The following is a 13,953-nucleotide window of genomic DNA, read 5'->3' as shown; positions in this document are numbered from 1 at the left end:
GAGGTGAACTATTGTGGTGGAGGAAATCAGTGGAGGTGGTGGTGATGGTGGTGGTGTGGTGGTGGTGGTGGCTAATGGTGCGGCCGACAGCTTCTTCCTCGACAGATGGCTTGTATCACCACCACCACCACCATCACCACCATCATCACCACCACCACCACCACCAATAATACATAGACCGATTAGTGGATATGATTCATTTTACCATATACTCATTCATCACCATTCATCACCACCACCACCACCACCATCACTACCACAATAACCACTAGTATTATATTTTTTAGCCTACCTCAATCCTCTCTCTCTCTCTCTCTCTCTCTCTCTCTCTCTCTCTCTCTCTCTCTCTCTCTCTCTCTCTCATGCTTGTCTTGCTTCATAATGCTTGTTTTTTTGTGCTTTGGAGGAGGAGGAAGAGGAGGAGGGAGGAAGGGAGAGGAATGTGTTTTTGTACGTGAGAGAGAGAGAGAGAGAGAGAGAGAGAGAGAGAGAGGAGTGAAGAATCATCGTAATAGGCTAATCTTTTTTTTCTTCCTCTTCCTGTACGTGTTACTTTCTTTAATATTTTCCTTCTATTTTCTCATCCAATTCCTTCAGTAACAATAAAGATAATCAATAAAAACAACTATTTCTCACTTGTTATCTTTATTTCTTTCTATTTCTTTCTTTCTCTTATTTTCCTTTCTCTTTCTTTTCCTCTTTTTGTATTTTTTTCTACCTATGCGAATATTTTTATCTTCCTTTGATTCTTCATTTTTTCATGTTTTATTTTGTATCATTTCCTATTTATTTATCTATGTTATTTATTTACTATTTTTTATTATTGTTTTTTCTTTTCTTTTCATTTTTTTCGTATTTTTTCTTCCTATGCGAATATTAACTTCCTTTCCTTTCTTCATGTTTTCCTATTCTGTTTTATATTATTTCCTATTCACTTTTCTGTTATTTCTTTATTTTTTCTTTCTATTGTTTTTTTTTCTTTTCCTCTTTTTTTCGTTTTTTTTTCTACCTATGCGAATATTAACTTCCTTTCCTTTCTTCATGTTTATCGTATTCTATTTTATTTTATTTCTCTATTTACTTCTCTATATTATTTCTTTACTATTTCCTTTTGTTTTTTTTATTTTATTTTCCTCTTTTTCGTATTTTTTCTACCAATGCGAATATTAACTTCATTTCCTTCTTCCCTTTTTCTTCTTCTATTTTCTATTTACTTTTCTTTACTATTTCTATATTCTTTTTCTTTTTTCTTTTTTTTCTAGGCCACATGCACCTGACCCCAAATTTATGACTGGGCGGCCCCACATCAGAGTTATATGCTCTCTCTCTCTCTCTCTCTCTCTCTCTCTCTCTCTCTCTCTCTCTTTCTATCTATCTATCTATCTATCTATCTATCTCTCTCTCACACACACTCACGCACACACGATTAATAATTTTATCTTTTTTTCACACAGAGTAGAAGAAGAAGAGGACGCACAGGAAATAAGGAAGGAAGGAAAAGAGGAGTGAAGGAGAGGAGAGAGAAGAAAGGAAAGGAGAGAGAGAAGGAAGGAAAGGAGAGAGAGAAGGAAGGAAAGGAGAGAGAGGAGGAAGGAAAGGAGAGAAGGAAGGAAAGGAGAGAAGGAAGATAAGGAGAGAGAAGGAAGTAAAGGAGAGAGAGAGAAGGAAGGAAAGGAGGGGCTAGCTGCATACCCCTATAACTACTACTACTACTACTACTACTACTACTACCACTACTACTACTACCACTACAACAGGATCAAAATGGAGGGAACTGAAGGTATTCGCAGCAGGCCGGCAGCTCATTCCGTCTATACAGGTCAGTACCAACCTATTTATATTTCTACTACAACTATTATGAGCCTTTTATAACTATCAGTATTACATTTCTATTACTCTGGATTCCACAAGTCTAGCCTACTAACATCTATCTTCCCCATTCTCGTATTACCGCTATAACGTAAACGGTATGGGAGGACTTAACCTAACCTAACCTAACCTAATAAGAATCCATTACTCATGATTCCACAAGCCTAGCCTCTTAACATCTATCTCCTCCATTCTCGTATTACCGCTATAACGTAAACGGTATGCGAAAGATATGCGTGAGAATTACCAACTAACCTAACCTAACCTAATGTAACCTAACCTAATAAGAATCCATTACTATTATATTTCCATTACTCCTGATTCCACAAGCCTAGCCTCTTAACATCTATCTCCACCATTCTCGTATTACCGCTATAACGTAAACGGTATGCGAGAGATATGCGTGAGAATTACCAACTAACCTAACCTAACCTAATCTAACCTAACCTAATAAGAATCCATTACTCCATTACTCCTGATTCTACAAGTCTAGCCTCTTAACATCTACCTCCACCATTCTCGTACTACCGCTATAAAGTATACGGTATGGAAGAGATTGATGTGAGAATTAAGCAAAATCCACTGTTATTATGACGCATCTTATACAGCACCCTCGTCTTTTCCCCTCGAAGGAATGGGCGATGAAGAAGGAGAGGAGAATGTGGAGGAGCTTCGCGAACGGCTACGGCAGATGAAGGCCTTGGTCAACGAACGGCCCAACTCAAAGAAGTCAGGTGAGCGGCGTGAATTATATATATATAGCCTATTTATCTATCTATCTATCTATATGGCGGTGAATGTGGAGAGCCAGGAGAGGTAGGGAAGGCTAGATGAACCTAACCTAACCTAACCTGTCTATCTATATATCTATCTATATGGCGGTGAATGCGGAGAGCCAGGAGAGGTAGGGAAGGCTAGATGACCCAAACCTAACCTAACCTAACCTGTCTATCCATCTATCTATATGGCGGTGAATGCGGAGAGCCAGGAGAGGTAGGGAAGGCTAGATGACCCGAACCTAACCTAACCTAACCTGTCTATCCATCTATCTATATGGCGGTGAATGCGGAGAGCCAGGAGAGGTAGGGAAGACTAGATGACCCGAACCTAACCTAACCTAACCTGTCTATCCATCTATCTATATGGCGGTGAATGCGGAGCGCCAGGCAAGGTAGGGAAGGCTAGATGAACCTAACCTAACCTGTCTATCCATCTATCTATATCGCAGTGAATGCGGAGAGCAGGTATAAGGTAGGAAAGGCTAGATGACCCAAACCTAACCTAACCTAACCTGTCTATCCATCTATCTATATCGCAGTGAATGCGGAGAGCAGGTATAAGGTAGGGAAGGCTAGATGACCCAAACCTAACCTAACCTAACCTGTCTATCCATCTATCTATATCGCAGTGAATGCGGAGAGCCAGGAGAGGTAGGGAAGGCTAGATGACCCAAACCTAACCTAACCTAACCTGTCTATCCATCTATCTATATCGCAGTGAATGCGGAGAGCAGGTATAAGGTAGGGAAGGCTAGATGTCCCAAACCTAACCTAACCTAACCTGTCTATCTATCTTTCTATATGGCGGTGAATGCGGAGAGCCAGGAGAGGTAGGGAAGGCTAGATGACCCAAACCTAACCTAACCTAACCTAACCTGTCTATCTATCTATCTATATGGCGGTGAATGCAGAGAGCCAGAAGAGGTAGGAAAGGCTAGATGAAATAAACAGAACACAATATAACACAGGTAAACCACGTGAGTTATTATATGTAGAGAAGGTATAGTAGCAAATAATAGATGAACTAATGAATATAATAACGTAACATATGACCCAGAACGAAAACATACTTACCTTCATGTTTTCCTGTTGTGGTCAGTGCTTCGTGGGTCCTCCTCCTCTTGATCCTCTCCCACTGTACCCATTCTAGCACTGAGCCTTCTTTCTTCTCTCTCCCTCCCGCCGTAGACAATTTCCTCCCTGTATCTATTGTAGCACTGACCTCTCCCTCCCTCTCCTCCCTGTGCAGGCATCGACGAGGTGTTCCTGAGGGTGGTTCGTGGGGTCCTTCTTTCTTCTCTCTCCCTCCCGCCGTAGACAATTTCCTCCCTGTATCCATTGTAGGACTGACTTCTCCCTCCCTCTCCTCCCTGAGCAAGCATCGACGAGGGGTTCCTGACGGTGGTTCATAAGTCCTCCTCTTGATCCTCTCCCTGTACCCATTGTAGCCTTCTTTCTTCTCTCTCCCTCCTGCCGTAGACCATTTCCTCCCTGTATCCACTGTAGCACTGACCTCTCCCCCCCCTCTCCTCTCTGTACAGGCATCGACAAGGGGTTCCTGAGGGTGCTTCGTGGGTCCTCCTCTCTTCTATCTCCCGCCGTAGACAATATCCTCCCTGTATCTATAGCACTGACCTCTCCCTCCCTCTCCTCCCCGTGCAGGCATCGACGAAGGGTTCCTGAGCGTGGTGTTCGCCTGCATCCTCGTGGTGATCGCGGGCGTCACCGTCTACGCCTTCGTGGTGCTGTACACGGCGGTGCATCGGCGGTGGACGGAGAACCCGGACGCCGACTGATGGCCACGTGTGCGCCGGATTTGCCCCAGGGTGTTGGTGTCCCTACTTGGTTGCGTTTTTGTGATTCCTCTCTCTCGGCAAGTTGTTTATCTCTCTCTTCCTCTCTTTCGTCAAGTTGTTTATCTCTCTCTCTTTCTTTCGGCAAATTATCTCTCTCTTCCTCTCTTTCGGCAACTTCTCTCTCTCTCTCTCTCTCTCTCTCTCTCGGCAAGTTGTTTATCTCTCTCTTCCTCTCTTTCGGCAAGTTGTTTCTCTCTTCCTTTCTTTCGGCAAGTTATTTCTCTCCCTTCCTCACTCCCGCCTCCTGTGTGTCCTTGTTTCGCTGTGATGCTCCTCTTCTTCGTCAGGTTCTCTCTCTCTCTCTCTCTCTCCCCTCTCCTTCCTCCTCTCCCTCTGATGGTTCCCGCGTAGCTTCCAATCTTGCTGTTTTATGTTTCTTCTCCCTCGCTCCCGCCTCCTTTATGTCACTGTAATAATTTGTGGTGATTCTCTCTCTCTCTCTCTCTCTCTCTCTCTCTCTCTCTCTGATGGTTGCCGCGTAGTTTCCAATCTCGCACTTTTATTATTTTTTTTCCTTTTCTTTTCCCTGTAATATTTCTGCCTGATATGAATACCTATACCCAGTCGTTGTGTTATGATTGTCTTTTCTTCACTATGTATCCCTGAACTGAACAACATGTAGAGCATTTAAACTGTGTGCCAATAATTTAGTCTTCCTATAATAATTTCTTACTTGCTACGAATACTTAACCTCTTACCTATATACTCGGGACTTGATTTTTTTTTTTTTTTTTAACTCTCCCGAAATGAATAGGCTACCTTTGAAATGCTTAACTTGTGTGCCAATGTCTTCCTATGATTTCTTCCTTAATACGAATACTTAACCTCTGACCTATATACTCAGGACATGTTGATTTTTATTTTTTTTATCCCTGACTGAGATGAATGGGCTATACCTTTGAAGTGTCTAACCTGTGTGCCAATGTTTTCCTATAAGTTCTTCCTAACTCAAACATCTTATTTCATTCACTTCAACTTTCATCTCCCTAATACGATATCTTGCAGTACCCAATTTCAGTGACATATACCAATTTTACTCAACATCTTACTTCAGTCACCTCAACTTTCATCTCCCTAATACGATATCTTGCTGTACCCTATTTCAAGAACGCGCCAATTTTACTCAACACTTTACTCTACCTCAATTTTCATCTCCCTAATACGATATCTTGCAATACCCTATTTCAAGAACATGCCAATTTTACTCAACAATTTAATTCCCTCAACTTTCATCTCCCTAATACGATATCTTGCTGTACCCTATTTCAAGAACGCGCCAATTTTACTCAACACTTTACTCTACCTCAATTTTCATCTCCCTAATACGATATCGTGCAATACCCTATTTCAAGAACATGCCAGTTTTACTCAACAATTTAATTCCCTCAACTTTCATCTCCCTAATACGATATCTTGCAGTACCCTATTTCAAGAACATGCCAATTTTACGCAACACTTTACTTCATTCACCTCAACTTTCATCTCCTTAATACGATATCTTGTTACCCTATTTCAAGAACGTACCAATTTTCCTCAACTTTCATCTTCCTAATCTGATATCTTGCAGTAACCCTATTTCAATGACATGCCAATTTCCCCTAGAAGTCTTTTTTCCCCCTTATATCAACAGGTACTTGCATTATTTTCCCGTATATCCCCTGCCTTTCCTTCCTTCTAATATGTAAACTCTATTATCTACTAACTCTATTGTCTACCCCCGGCTATTATCTGAACTCCATTGAAACCCTATTATGTGCCAATCTCAGTAATATATATAAGAACCCAGATCACTAATACATGGGCAGGTCTATATATATATCTATGAATCCCTTCCGACTTTATGATTTCTCCGTCTATACCCTAAGAACACTAAATTGATATATGGCTAAGTGTGTGGCTGTCTGGAGTGTGAAGTCAGATTATTTAAATGTCGTATTAGTATTCATCAACAGTTAAATGGCTACTCGTTTTCGTTTTGTCGGGGAAATGGAAAAGAAAAGACCCTGTGAGTGGTGTGAGGGGTAGCGGACTTAACCCCTCCGCACGGATTTGCCCTTCACCGGTAGCCTGGTAACATATAGTCGCAGGTCTTTCTCTGCCTCTGTGGTGGAGAGTGGAGTGTTTCCCATGTGGTATTGGTATGCTGGATATCTCCTCCCAACGTGCAGGACTTTACATTTTTCCTCATTGAATTGTAGCAGCCACTTTTTGTTCCATTCCTGTAGCTTGGTGATGTCTTCTGGTAGGAAATCCAGTCAAGGGGTTAATTCATTAGTTTGTGTCTATCTCTCCTATCTCTCCCTCCTAGCTACCTCCCATTTCAATTGTCTTTCTTTTCTTCCCTTTTGTCTTCCTCCAATCTCCTACTCAGGTTGGCTTTTTAACCCCTTGGCTGCGTATTTCCTACAGCAAGACATCACTAAGCTACAGGAATGGAACAAAAAGTGGCTGCTACAATTCAATGAAGAAAAATGTAAAGTCCTGCACCTTGGGATGGGATATCCAGCATACCAATACCACATGGGAAACACTCCACTATCCACCACAGAGGCAGAGAAAGACCTGCGAGTGTATGTTACCAGGCTACCAGTGAAGGGATATCCAGCATACCAATACCACATGGGAAACAGGCAGAGAAAGACCTGCGAGTGTATGTTACCAGGCTACCAGTGAAGGCAAAATACATGCCAATTGCAGCGGACGGGTTAATTCTGGTTCTGGGATTGAGTTGGAAGGATTATTCACAGAGTTGAGGCGACATATTATGGTCAGCCGTAAAAAGCAATACAAAAACTAAACAACACCAACTCAGAACGAAAAAAAACTTGAAAAACGGATAAACAAAGGACAAGTCAGCCACATTGTTGTTGATGAAGACTATATGCTGTTTAAATAACCATGCGTATGTGTCTACATCATAACTTACACTCCATGAATAATGATAATGATAATGATGATGAATGAGTATTATTAAATGTCCCAGGTCTCAAGTACGACTCACCGCGAGGCTTCGTAATGTTTTAATAGTGCAAAATGAACGCAGTATTACTCATTGAATCAACCCTTATGTATACACAGTTGCCAAATGTTTGTTATTTATATAGTGGTGAGAATTAAGTGACTTTTGGCTATATTTCAAGCTCTCCCTGACTCATTAATAGAGGAGATGATGTTTATATATAACCTGTTTGTGTGTGTGTGTGCATAATGACTATAATGCTGATGGTAAATAGCTACGTCATAACACCCATCTCTATAATAATTGCTGTACTGATAATAATAATCTTCTGAATGAGTTAAAAATTTTCTCAATGGATGACACCTAACCTAACCTAACCTAACCATGAACTAGTATGTGGGTGTGTACGTATGTATGTATGTGCTCTTTAATATGTGTGTGTGTGTGTGTGTGTGTGAGCTATTTATTTTGTGTGTGTATGTATGACTCACAATGGATGACACCTAACCTAACCTAACCTAACCTATCCAAACCATGTCTGTGTGTGTGTGTGTGTGTGTGTGTGTGTGTGTGTGTGTGTGTGTGTGTGTGTGTGTGTGTGTGTGTGTGTGAGCTATTAATTTTGTGTGTGTATGTATGACCTTTTTTTTTCTGTGTGTGTGTGTGTGTGTGTGTGTGTCCAAGTCATCATTATCTACCACTAAGAGAAGCAATACTCACACCAGCCAGTCTCAAAACCATCACGCAGACATACAGTAACATGTTCGGAATATTCTGTCTACGTATGTGCGTGTGTGTGTGTATGTGTGTGTGTGTGTGCGTGTCTCTGTGTTTCATTTTAATATTGAATGTAAACCCGACTTTTAAAATTTTATAAATACTGAGAAACACAAACCAGACAATGAGTGTTTGATTCTAACCTTCTTCCCCTAAACCACAGGAGCTGCAGGACTTAAAAGCATATTAAACACCCCCTTGCTAAACCTGTACAGCCCACATAACCCATACAACTATCCTAACTAACAACCTATGGAACTATCCTAACACAACCTATACAACTATTCTAATTAACAACCTATACAACTTCAATTATATGTGTGTAGTGCTAGTGCAATGGTGTATCTAAAGTGTGGTTTGCAATTAGTTAGTACGTGATATGTGACATTTAACGAAGAATTATTTAGTGGTACGGCAGGTCTTAAAACACTGGAAGGCGCAGAGCAAAGTGAATTAAAATGGATGAGAAGCAGATGGCCATATTTTTTTTTCTTTTCATTTTGTTTACGATGTTCAGGAATTATTTAGTGGTACGGCAGGTCTTAAAACACTGGAAGGCGCAGAGCAAAGTGAATTAAAATGGGTGAGAAGCAGATGGCCATATTTTTTTCTTCTTTTCATTTTGTTTATGACGTTCAGGAATTATTTAGTGGTACGGTAGGTCTTAAAACACTGGAAGGCGCAGAGCAAAGTGAATTAAAATGGATTAGAAGCAGATGGCCATATTTTTTTCTTCTTTTCATTTTGTTTACGACGTTCAGGAATTATTTAGTGGTACGATAGGTCTCAAAACACTGGAAGGCGCAGAGCAAAGTGAATTAAAATGGATTAGAAGCAGATGGCCATATTCTATTTTTTTTCTTTTCGATTTGTTTACAATGTTCAGCCTTCAGCGCCGGTAGGGTCTGATGATGAGGCTGTTGATTGGCCCGGCCCGTTAGCAGTGCAGGGAAGTAAAGTAATATATCGTCACCTTCGTAAACAAAGCGCCTGAGTCATTCTTTTCTATTTTACAGGAAATCACAAAAGAACCGTCATTATTTCATTTGTCTTAAGATTTAGGCAGAAATATAAAGGCCAATTCTAGAACACTCAAACCCTGGATGATGAAGGCAGCTATATAAAAATGAGCGTCACATGTTGAAGAATTTATGTATAAAACCTGGAAATCATTGAAAAATTACAATTATTTTCTGAGGGTGACGACATATCACCTGTTACCAACCCAAACACCAGCAGCACCCTCCAAACTGCTTATGCCTTTCTTGAATTCCCTGCACTTCACTCCCAATCACATTTTTCTTTGTTCTGGCCATAATAATACTAAACAAAAAAATAGTAATAATGTCTTGGATGTTGTAAAATGCTTGTGTGACGTGGACGAAAAAAAAATTAGTGCTTGACTGCATAAACTTAGTCACAATACATATTACTTGTTAGGGAGCGGTGAGTAGCGGGCTTTTTTTTTCTCTGCACTCTTTTTGTTGCCCTTGAGCTGTCTCCTTTGCTGTTAAAAAAAAGGGCAATAAACTGAGCTCTATCTATGTGTGTGTAGCATGTGTAATAAAGGTGGTCAAGTCCCGGAGTGTTTGCTGTGGCAGTGAGGAATGTGAGGAGCTTACTTGACAGTGTTTTTATACTAGGTTAATCTGTTTTCCTTTTCTTGCTCCTCCTTGAACTGTGGATGTGAAGATAATTAAAGCTGAGAACATCCATGAATTTGAAGGAAAGTTGAGCAAGAATGAAAATGGAGACAGGACAGCATGAACTAACCTCAAATCCACAACACACACACACACACACACACACACAGAAGCATTGAGCTACGGAATAGACGGGAGGAGGAGGTGGTTTGTGTGAGAAACATTCATGATTTTAAGGAAAAGTTGGATAAGAGTGGATATGGAGACGGGACAGCACGAGCGTATGTCTTTTCCTGTATGTCACAACTAGGTAAATACACACACACACACACACACACACACACACACACAGAAAGAGTACTTCATCATTACTAGTATTTATTCACATAGTACTCCAGAGAATACATAACATATACACACATTAAAAAAACAACTGTACAGAGAAAACACCACTACGGCCACACACCTGCCTGCCCTCCACACCTGTTCCACACCCGTTCTCGTTAGAGGGGCCGACAGACATCCGCTAGGAGGCGAGGGTTGTGCGCTGAAAGGGTCGCCAACTCTCTCCGCCCAATGTCCGAGCCTGCCATGGGGTTCTGCAGCCAGTGACGGTCCAGAAAGTAGTCGATGGCACTGCGCATCTCGACCTCATTGTAGTCATCAACAGGGATCGGCACGAAGGGATCAAGAGTCTCCCAACCCTAAGAGGAGGATCATAAAGGGTGTTGGATACTGTTTTTTGGTTCTTTTTTTTTTTTTTTTTTTTTTTCTAACACTAAAAGAGGATAGTGTTAGATCCTGTACTATTTTATTTCGCTGTTGCAGGGATTGGCACGAAGGGATCAAGCGTCTCCCAACCCTAAGAGGAGGATCATAAAAGGTGTTGGATACTGTTTATTGGTTCTGTTGAAGTGTTAATTCCTGAGAAAGAAGAATATAATGCTGATTTATTTTTCCTCAACTCTTAAAAGGAGGATAATAGAAGGTGTTAGATACTATACGTTATTTCTGAAGGAGTACTGAATCGCCGAGACAAGGGATTTAATACCATGAGCAAGATAACAAGGAAAAAAAAGCATGATTTATTTTTCCTCAACTCTTAAAAGGAGGATAATAGAAGGTGTTAGATACTATACATTATTTCTGAAGGAGTACTGAATCGCCAAGACAAGGGATCTAACACCATGAGCAAGATAACCAGAGAAAACAACACAGATACTCGTAATAATCGTCAGAACAAAATGATCAGAAAAAGACGAAGTGAGTAAGAGAATCAAGACACTTCTCCACCCCCCAAAATTGACCTCTCTTTTGTCTACTCTATATTATCGTTTGTTGTGGGAGCGGTGAGTAGCGGGCTTTTTTTTTCTACAGTCTTTTTGTTGCCCTTGAGCCGTCTCCTTTGTTGTAGAAAATAAATAAATAAATAAATAAATGAAAAATAAATGCAGGCATAAACGATATCCTTACCTTCTGGCGCAGGACATAGCGAGGCAGGTGTGACTCCCTCCTTGCGGCCTCATTAGCGATTCTGTCTAAGGTGCCGAGCATTACACCGTTCTTCTGTTGAGTGAAAGAAGCAGAGAGTGAGAAAGTGTTAGGTCGATATAATAAGACACTTTCAGTTCCCGCATCAGCTAATTCTAAAGGTCATAGAGGGGGTCAATTGGGTTCTAATGAGTGTTTCTTTAGGTTCACGGCACAGAGGAAGGGTCACACTACCACCAGGGCCATGAAACTACTCCTGGAAATGCCGAAAACTCAACATGCCATTCTTCTGTTGGGTGAAAGAAGCAGAGAGTGGGCACAGAGGATGGGGCAAACTACCACCAGGGTCATAAAACTACTCCTGGAAATCCCCAAGACTCCTACAAAAGCCTTGTCAAATATGTGAACTTGGGTGACGAGATCTTTAGTAATACAACCCCAAGTCCCATATATTTTCAAACATTCTGGAGCCTACACACCTTTCCTTTCTTCCTCCCTCCCTCCTCCAATCTCTCCAAAACTCCCAGCACTGTATCCTCCCCTGCTCTCTTCACATGTCCAAACCATCGGAGTCTTTCCCTTCTGAGCACCGTTTCCAGGTCCTCAACTCCACATCTGTTGGCTACATCTGCACTGGACACTCTGCCTTGCCACCTGATCCCCGCCACATACCTCAGCATTCTGCGATCACTTGCTCTCAATACCTCCATCAATTTTCTATTTACAGCCCATGTTTCTGCTCCGAACAACAGTAAAAATAAATCAATAAATAAATAAATCCCTCAGTCTCCCCTGCTCACCCAGTCACTGCCGAAGAGCTGCATGAAGGCCTGGAACAGTGTGAAGTGCTCCGGCCCGACGATGCTCCGGTCCTCTCGGCGATGACGGGTGACAGGCGAGAAGAAGGTGTTGATGCCGTCGATCACCACCGCCACCTTGCACCTGTTGGAGACGACGACGAGGTGGTGATGATGGTGGTGAGGGTGTGTTTAGTGGAGGAGAGAACAGGTATGAGGAGAAGGATTAGGAGGAGCTGAGAGAAAGAGAGAGCGAAAAAAAATTGATATGTAAGCAGGAGAAACACATGGATTAGGAAGAGAGAGAGAGAGAGAGAGAGAGAGAGAGAGAGAGAGAGAGAGAGAAAAAGATTGATTTGTAAGAAGAACACAAGGATTAGGAACGGCAGAGAGTAAGAGAAAAAAAAATTGATAGATATGAACATAGAAAACACAGAAAAATAACACAAACACAAAAACACATAAGAAACAGATATGAGGAGGAGGATTAGAGAGTTAAGAAAGAGAGAAAATAACTAGAAATATATACGGAATTAACCACAAACAAAGGAAGGTGTAATAGTGCGTTAGGCAGAGAACAAGAAATAGAAATAGGCACACAGACCAAACGACAGGTAGAGATAAGTTGAACAGAAGGGGAACAGGTGTGAGAGGGATAATTAGCGTGCGTAAGGAGAGAGAGAGAAAAGAAATAGAAAGAGACTCGTGTACAGAAAAAAAAAATAAAGAACGGAAATGGAAAAAACGTAGAGGAAATAATAGTAGTGTGTATAACTGGGGAAACACACACACACACACACGAATCATCAATACTCAAAACAGCCTAAATACACAAATAATAGAAACTAAAAACATCCTTGTAAAAAAAAAAAAAAAAAAAAAAAAAAACAGATAAGCGGAAACAGAACATCACAAACCTAACTCAAATCCAACACACGCAAACACACGAACACACAACCCCTCCCCCCTCCCTTACCTGTCCTGGATGGCGCGCCTTGAGTCTGGAGACTAGGGCGTAAGATATCCGTGGAGTAGCGAAGCTCATGATGCCCAGTCCACCAGCTCCAGGAGGGGGATGTGAGGTGCCATGATCTCCCTCTTGGACCAAACGTACTCCTGCTGTGTCTCAAGCTGCGTGGTGCGAGGGAGTATGTGCTTTGTGCTTTATTTGTTAATCTACAGGGTATGTATTTAGTTATTGGGGATAGGTTACAGATAGATAGTTAGATTATTAGATAGATTTAGTTGTGTTTATTATGTGTGTTGTGTCCATATGTGGGTGCAGACAGATGGTTATATAGGTACAAAAAAGTGATTAGTTTAGTCTCCCCCTTTCCTCTTTCTCCTCCACTTTTTGATACTCCTTTCCCAACACCTTTTTCATTTAGTTATTGGGGATAGGTTAATAGATAGTTAGATAGATGTAGTTGTGTCTATTGTGTGTGTATATGTGTGTACAGAGAGATGGATAGGTACAAAAAAGTGATTAGTTTATTTCTCATAGCCTCGTCCTTTTCCTTTTTCTACTCCACTTTTTGATACTCCTTGCCCTCCATTTTTTTTCCCTCTTCCCTTCCACTTTTTCATCCTTCTTTCCCGCTACTTATTTCCCTCTTTCCTTCCACTTTTTAATCCTCCTTTCCTGCCACTTATTTCCCTCGTCCCATCCACTTTTTAATCCTCCTTTCCCGCAACCCTTTTTCCCTTTTATCTTCACTCTCAGTCTTGAAGTGGCTAAGAGTATTCCATCTTCAACACTTTCCCTTCTACTTTCCTGTATCA

The 13,953-nt window shown here is 41.3% G+C and overlaps 2 protein-coding genes across 2 annotated transcripts in view; one reads left to right on the top strand and one right to left on the bottom strand.

Moving 5' to 3' along the window:
* LOC126990495 (uncharacterized) overlaps positions 1-5,966 on the top strand; it is a 6,531-nt gene extending 565 nt beyond the window's left edge. Inside the window, exons 2-4 of the mRNA XM_050849087.1 lie at positions 1,455-1,819; positions 2,502-2,603; positions 4,311-5,966. Coding sequence (XP_050705044.1) covers positions 1,765-1,819; positions 2,502-2,603; positions 4,311-4,444 — 291 coding nt within the window. The 5' untranslated portion in view covers positions 1,455-1,764 and the 3' untranslated portion in view covers positions 4,445-5,966. The remainder of the gene's footprint in view (positions 1-1,454; positions 1,820-2,501; positions 2,604-4,310) is intronic.
* Positions 5,967-10,244: 4,278 nt separating this feature from the next.
* Positions 10,245-13,165, bottom strand: LOC126990512 (28S ribosomal protein S29, mitochondrial-like; the record flags this gene model as incomplete). Its single annotated transcript, XM_050849110.1, has 4 exons — positions 10,245-10,587; positions 11,357-11,449; positions 12,175-12,316; positions 13,148-13,165. Coding segments are annotated over 4 exons (454 nt in total), but the record flags the coding sequence as incomplete, so codon positions are not given.
* Between the last annotated feature and the right edge of the window lie 788 nt (positions 13,166-13,953).

The sequence above is a fragment of the Eriocheir sinensis genome, unplaced genomic scaffold (genome assembly GCF_024679095.1).
Source record: "Eriocheir sinensis breed Jianghai 21 unplaced genomic scaffold, ASM2467909v1 Scaffold17, whole genome shotgun sequence".
Taxonomy (NCBI): Eukaryota; Metazoa; Arthropoda; class Malacostraca; order Decapoda; family Varunidae; genus Eriocheir; species Eriocheir sinensis.
Note: the sequence above shows the minus strand (reverse complement) of the source record. Positions and strands in the feature narration are given on the sequence as shown.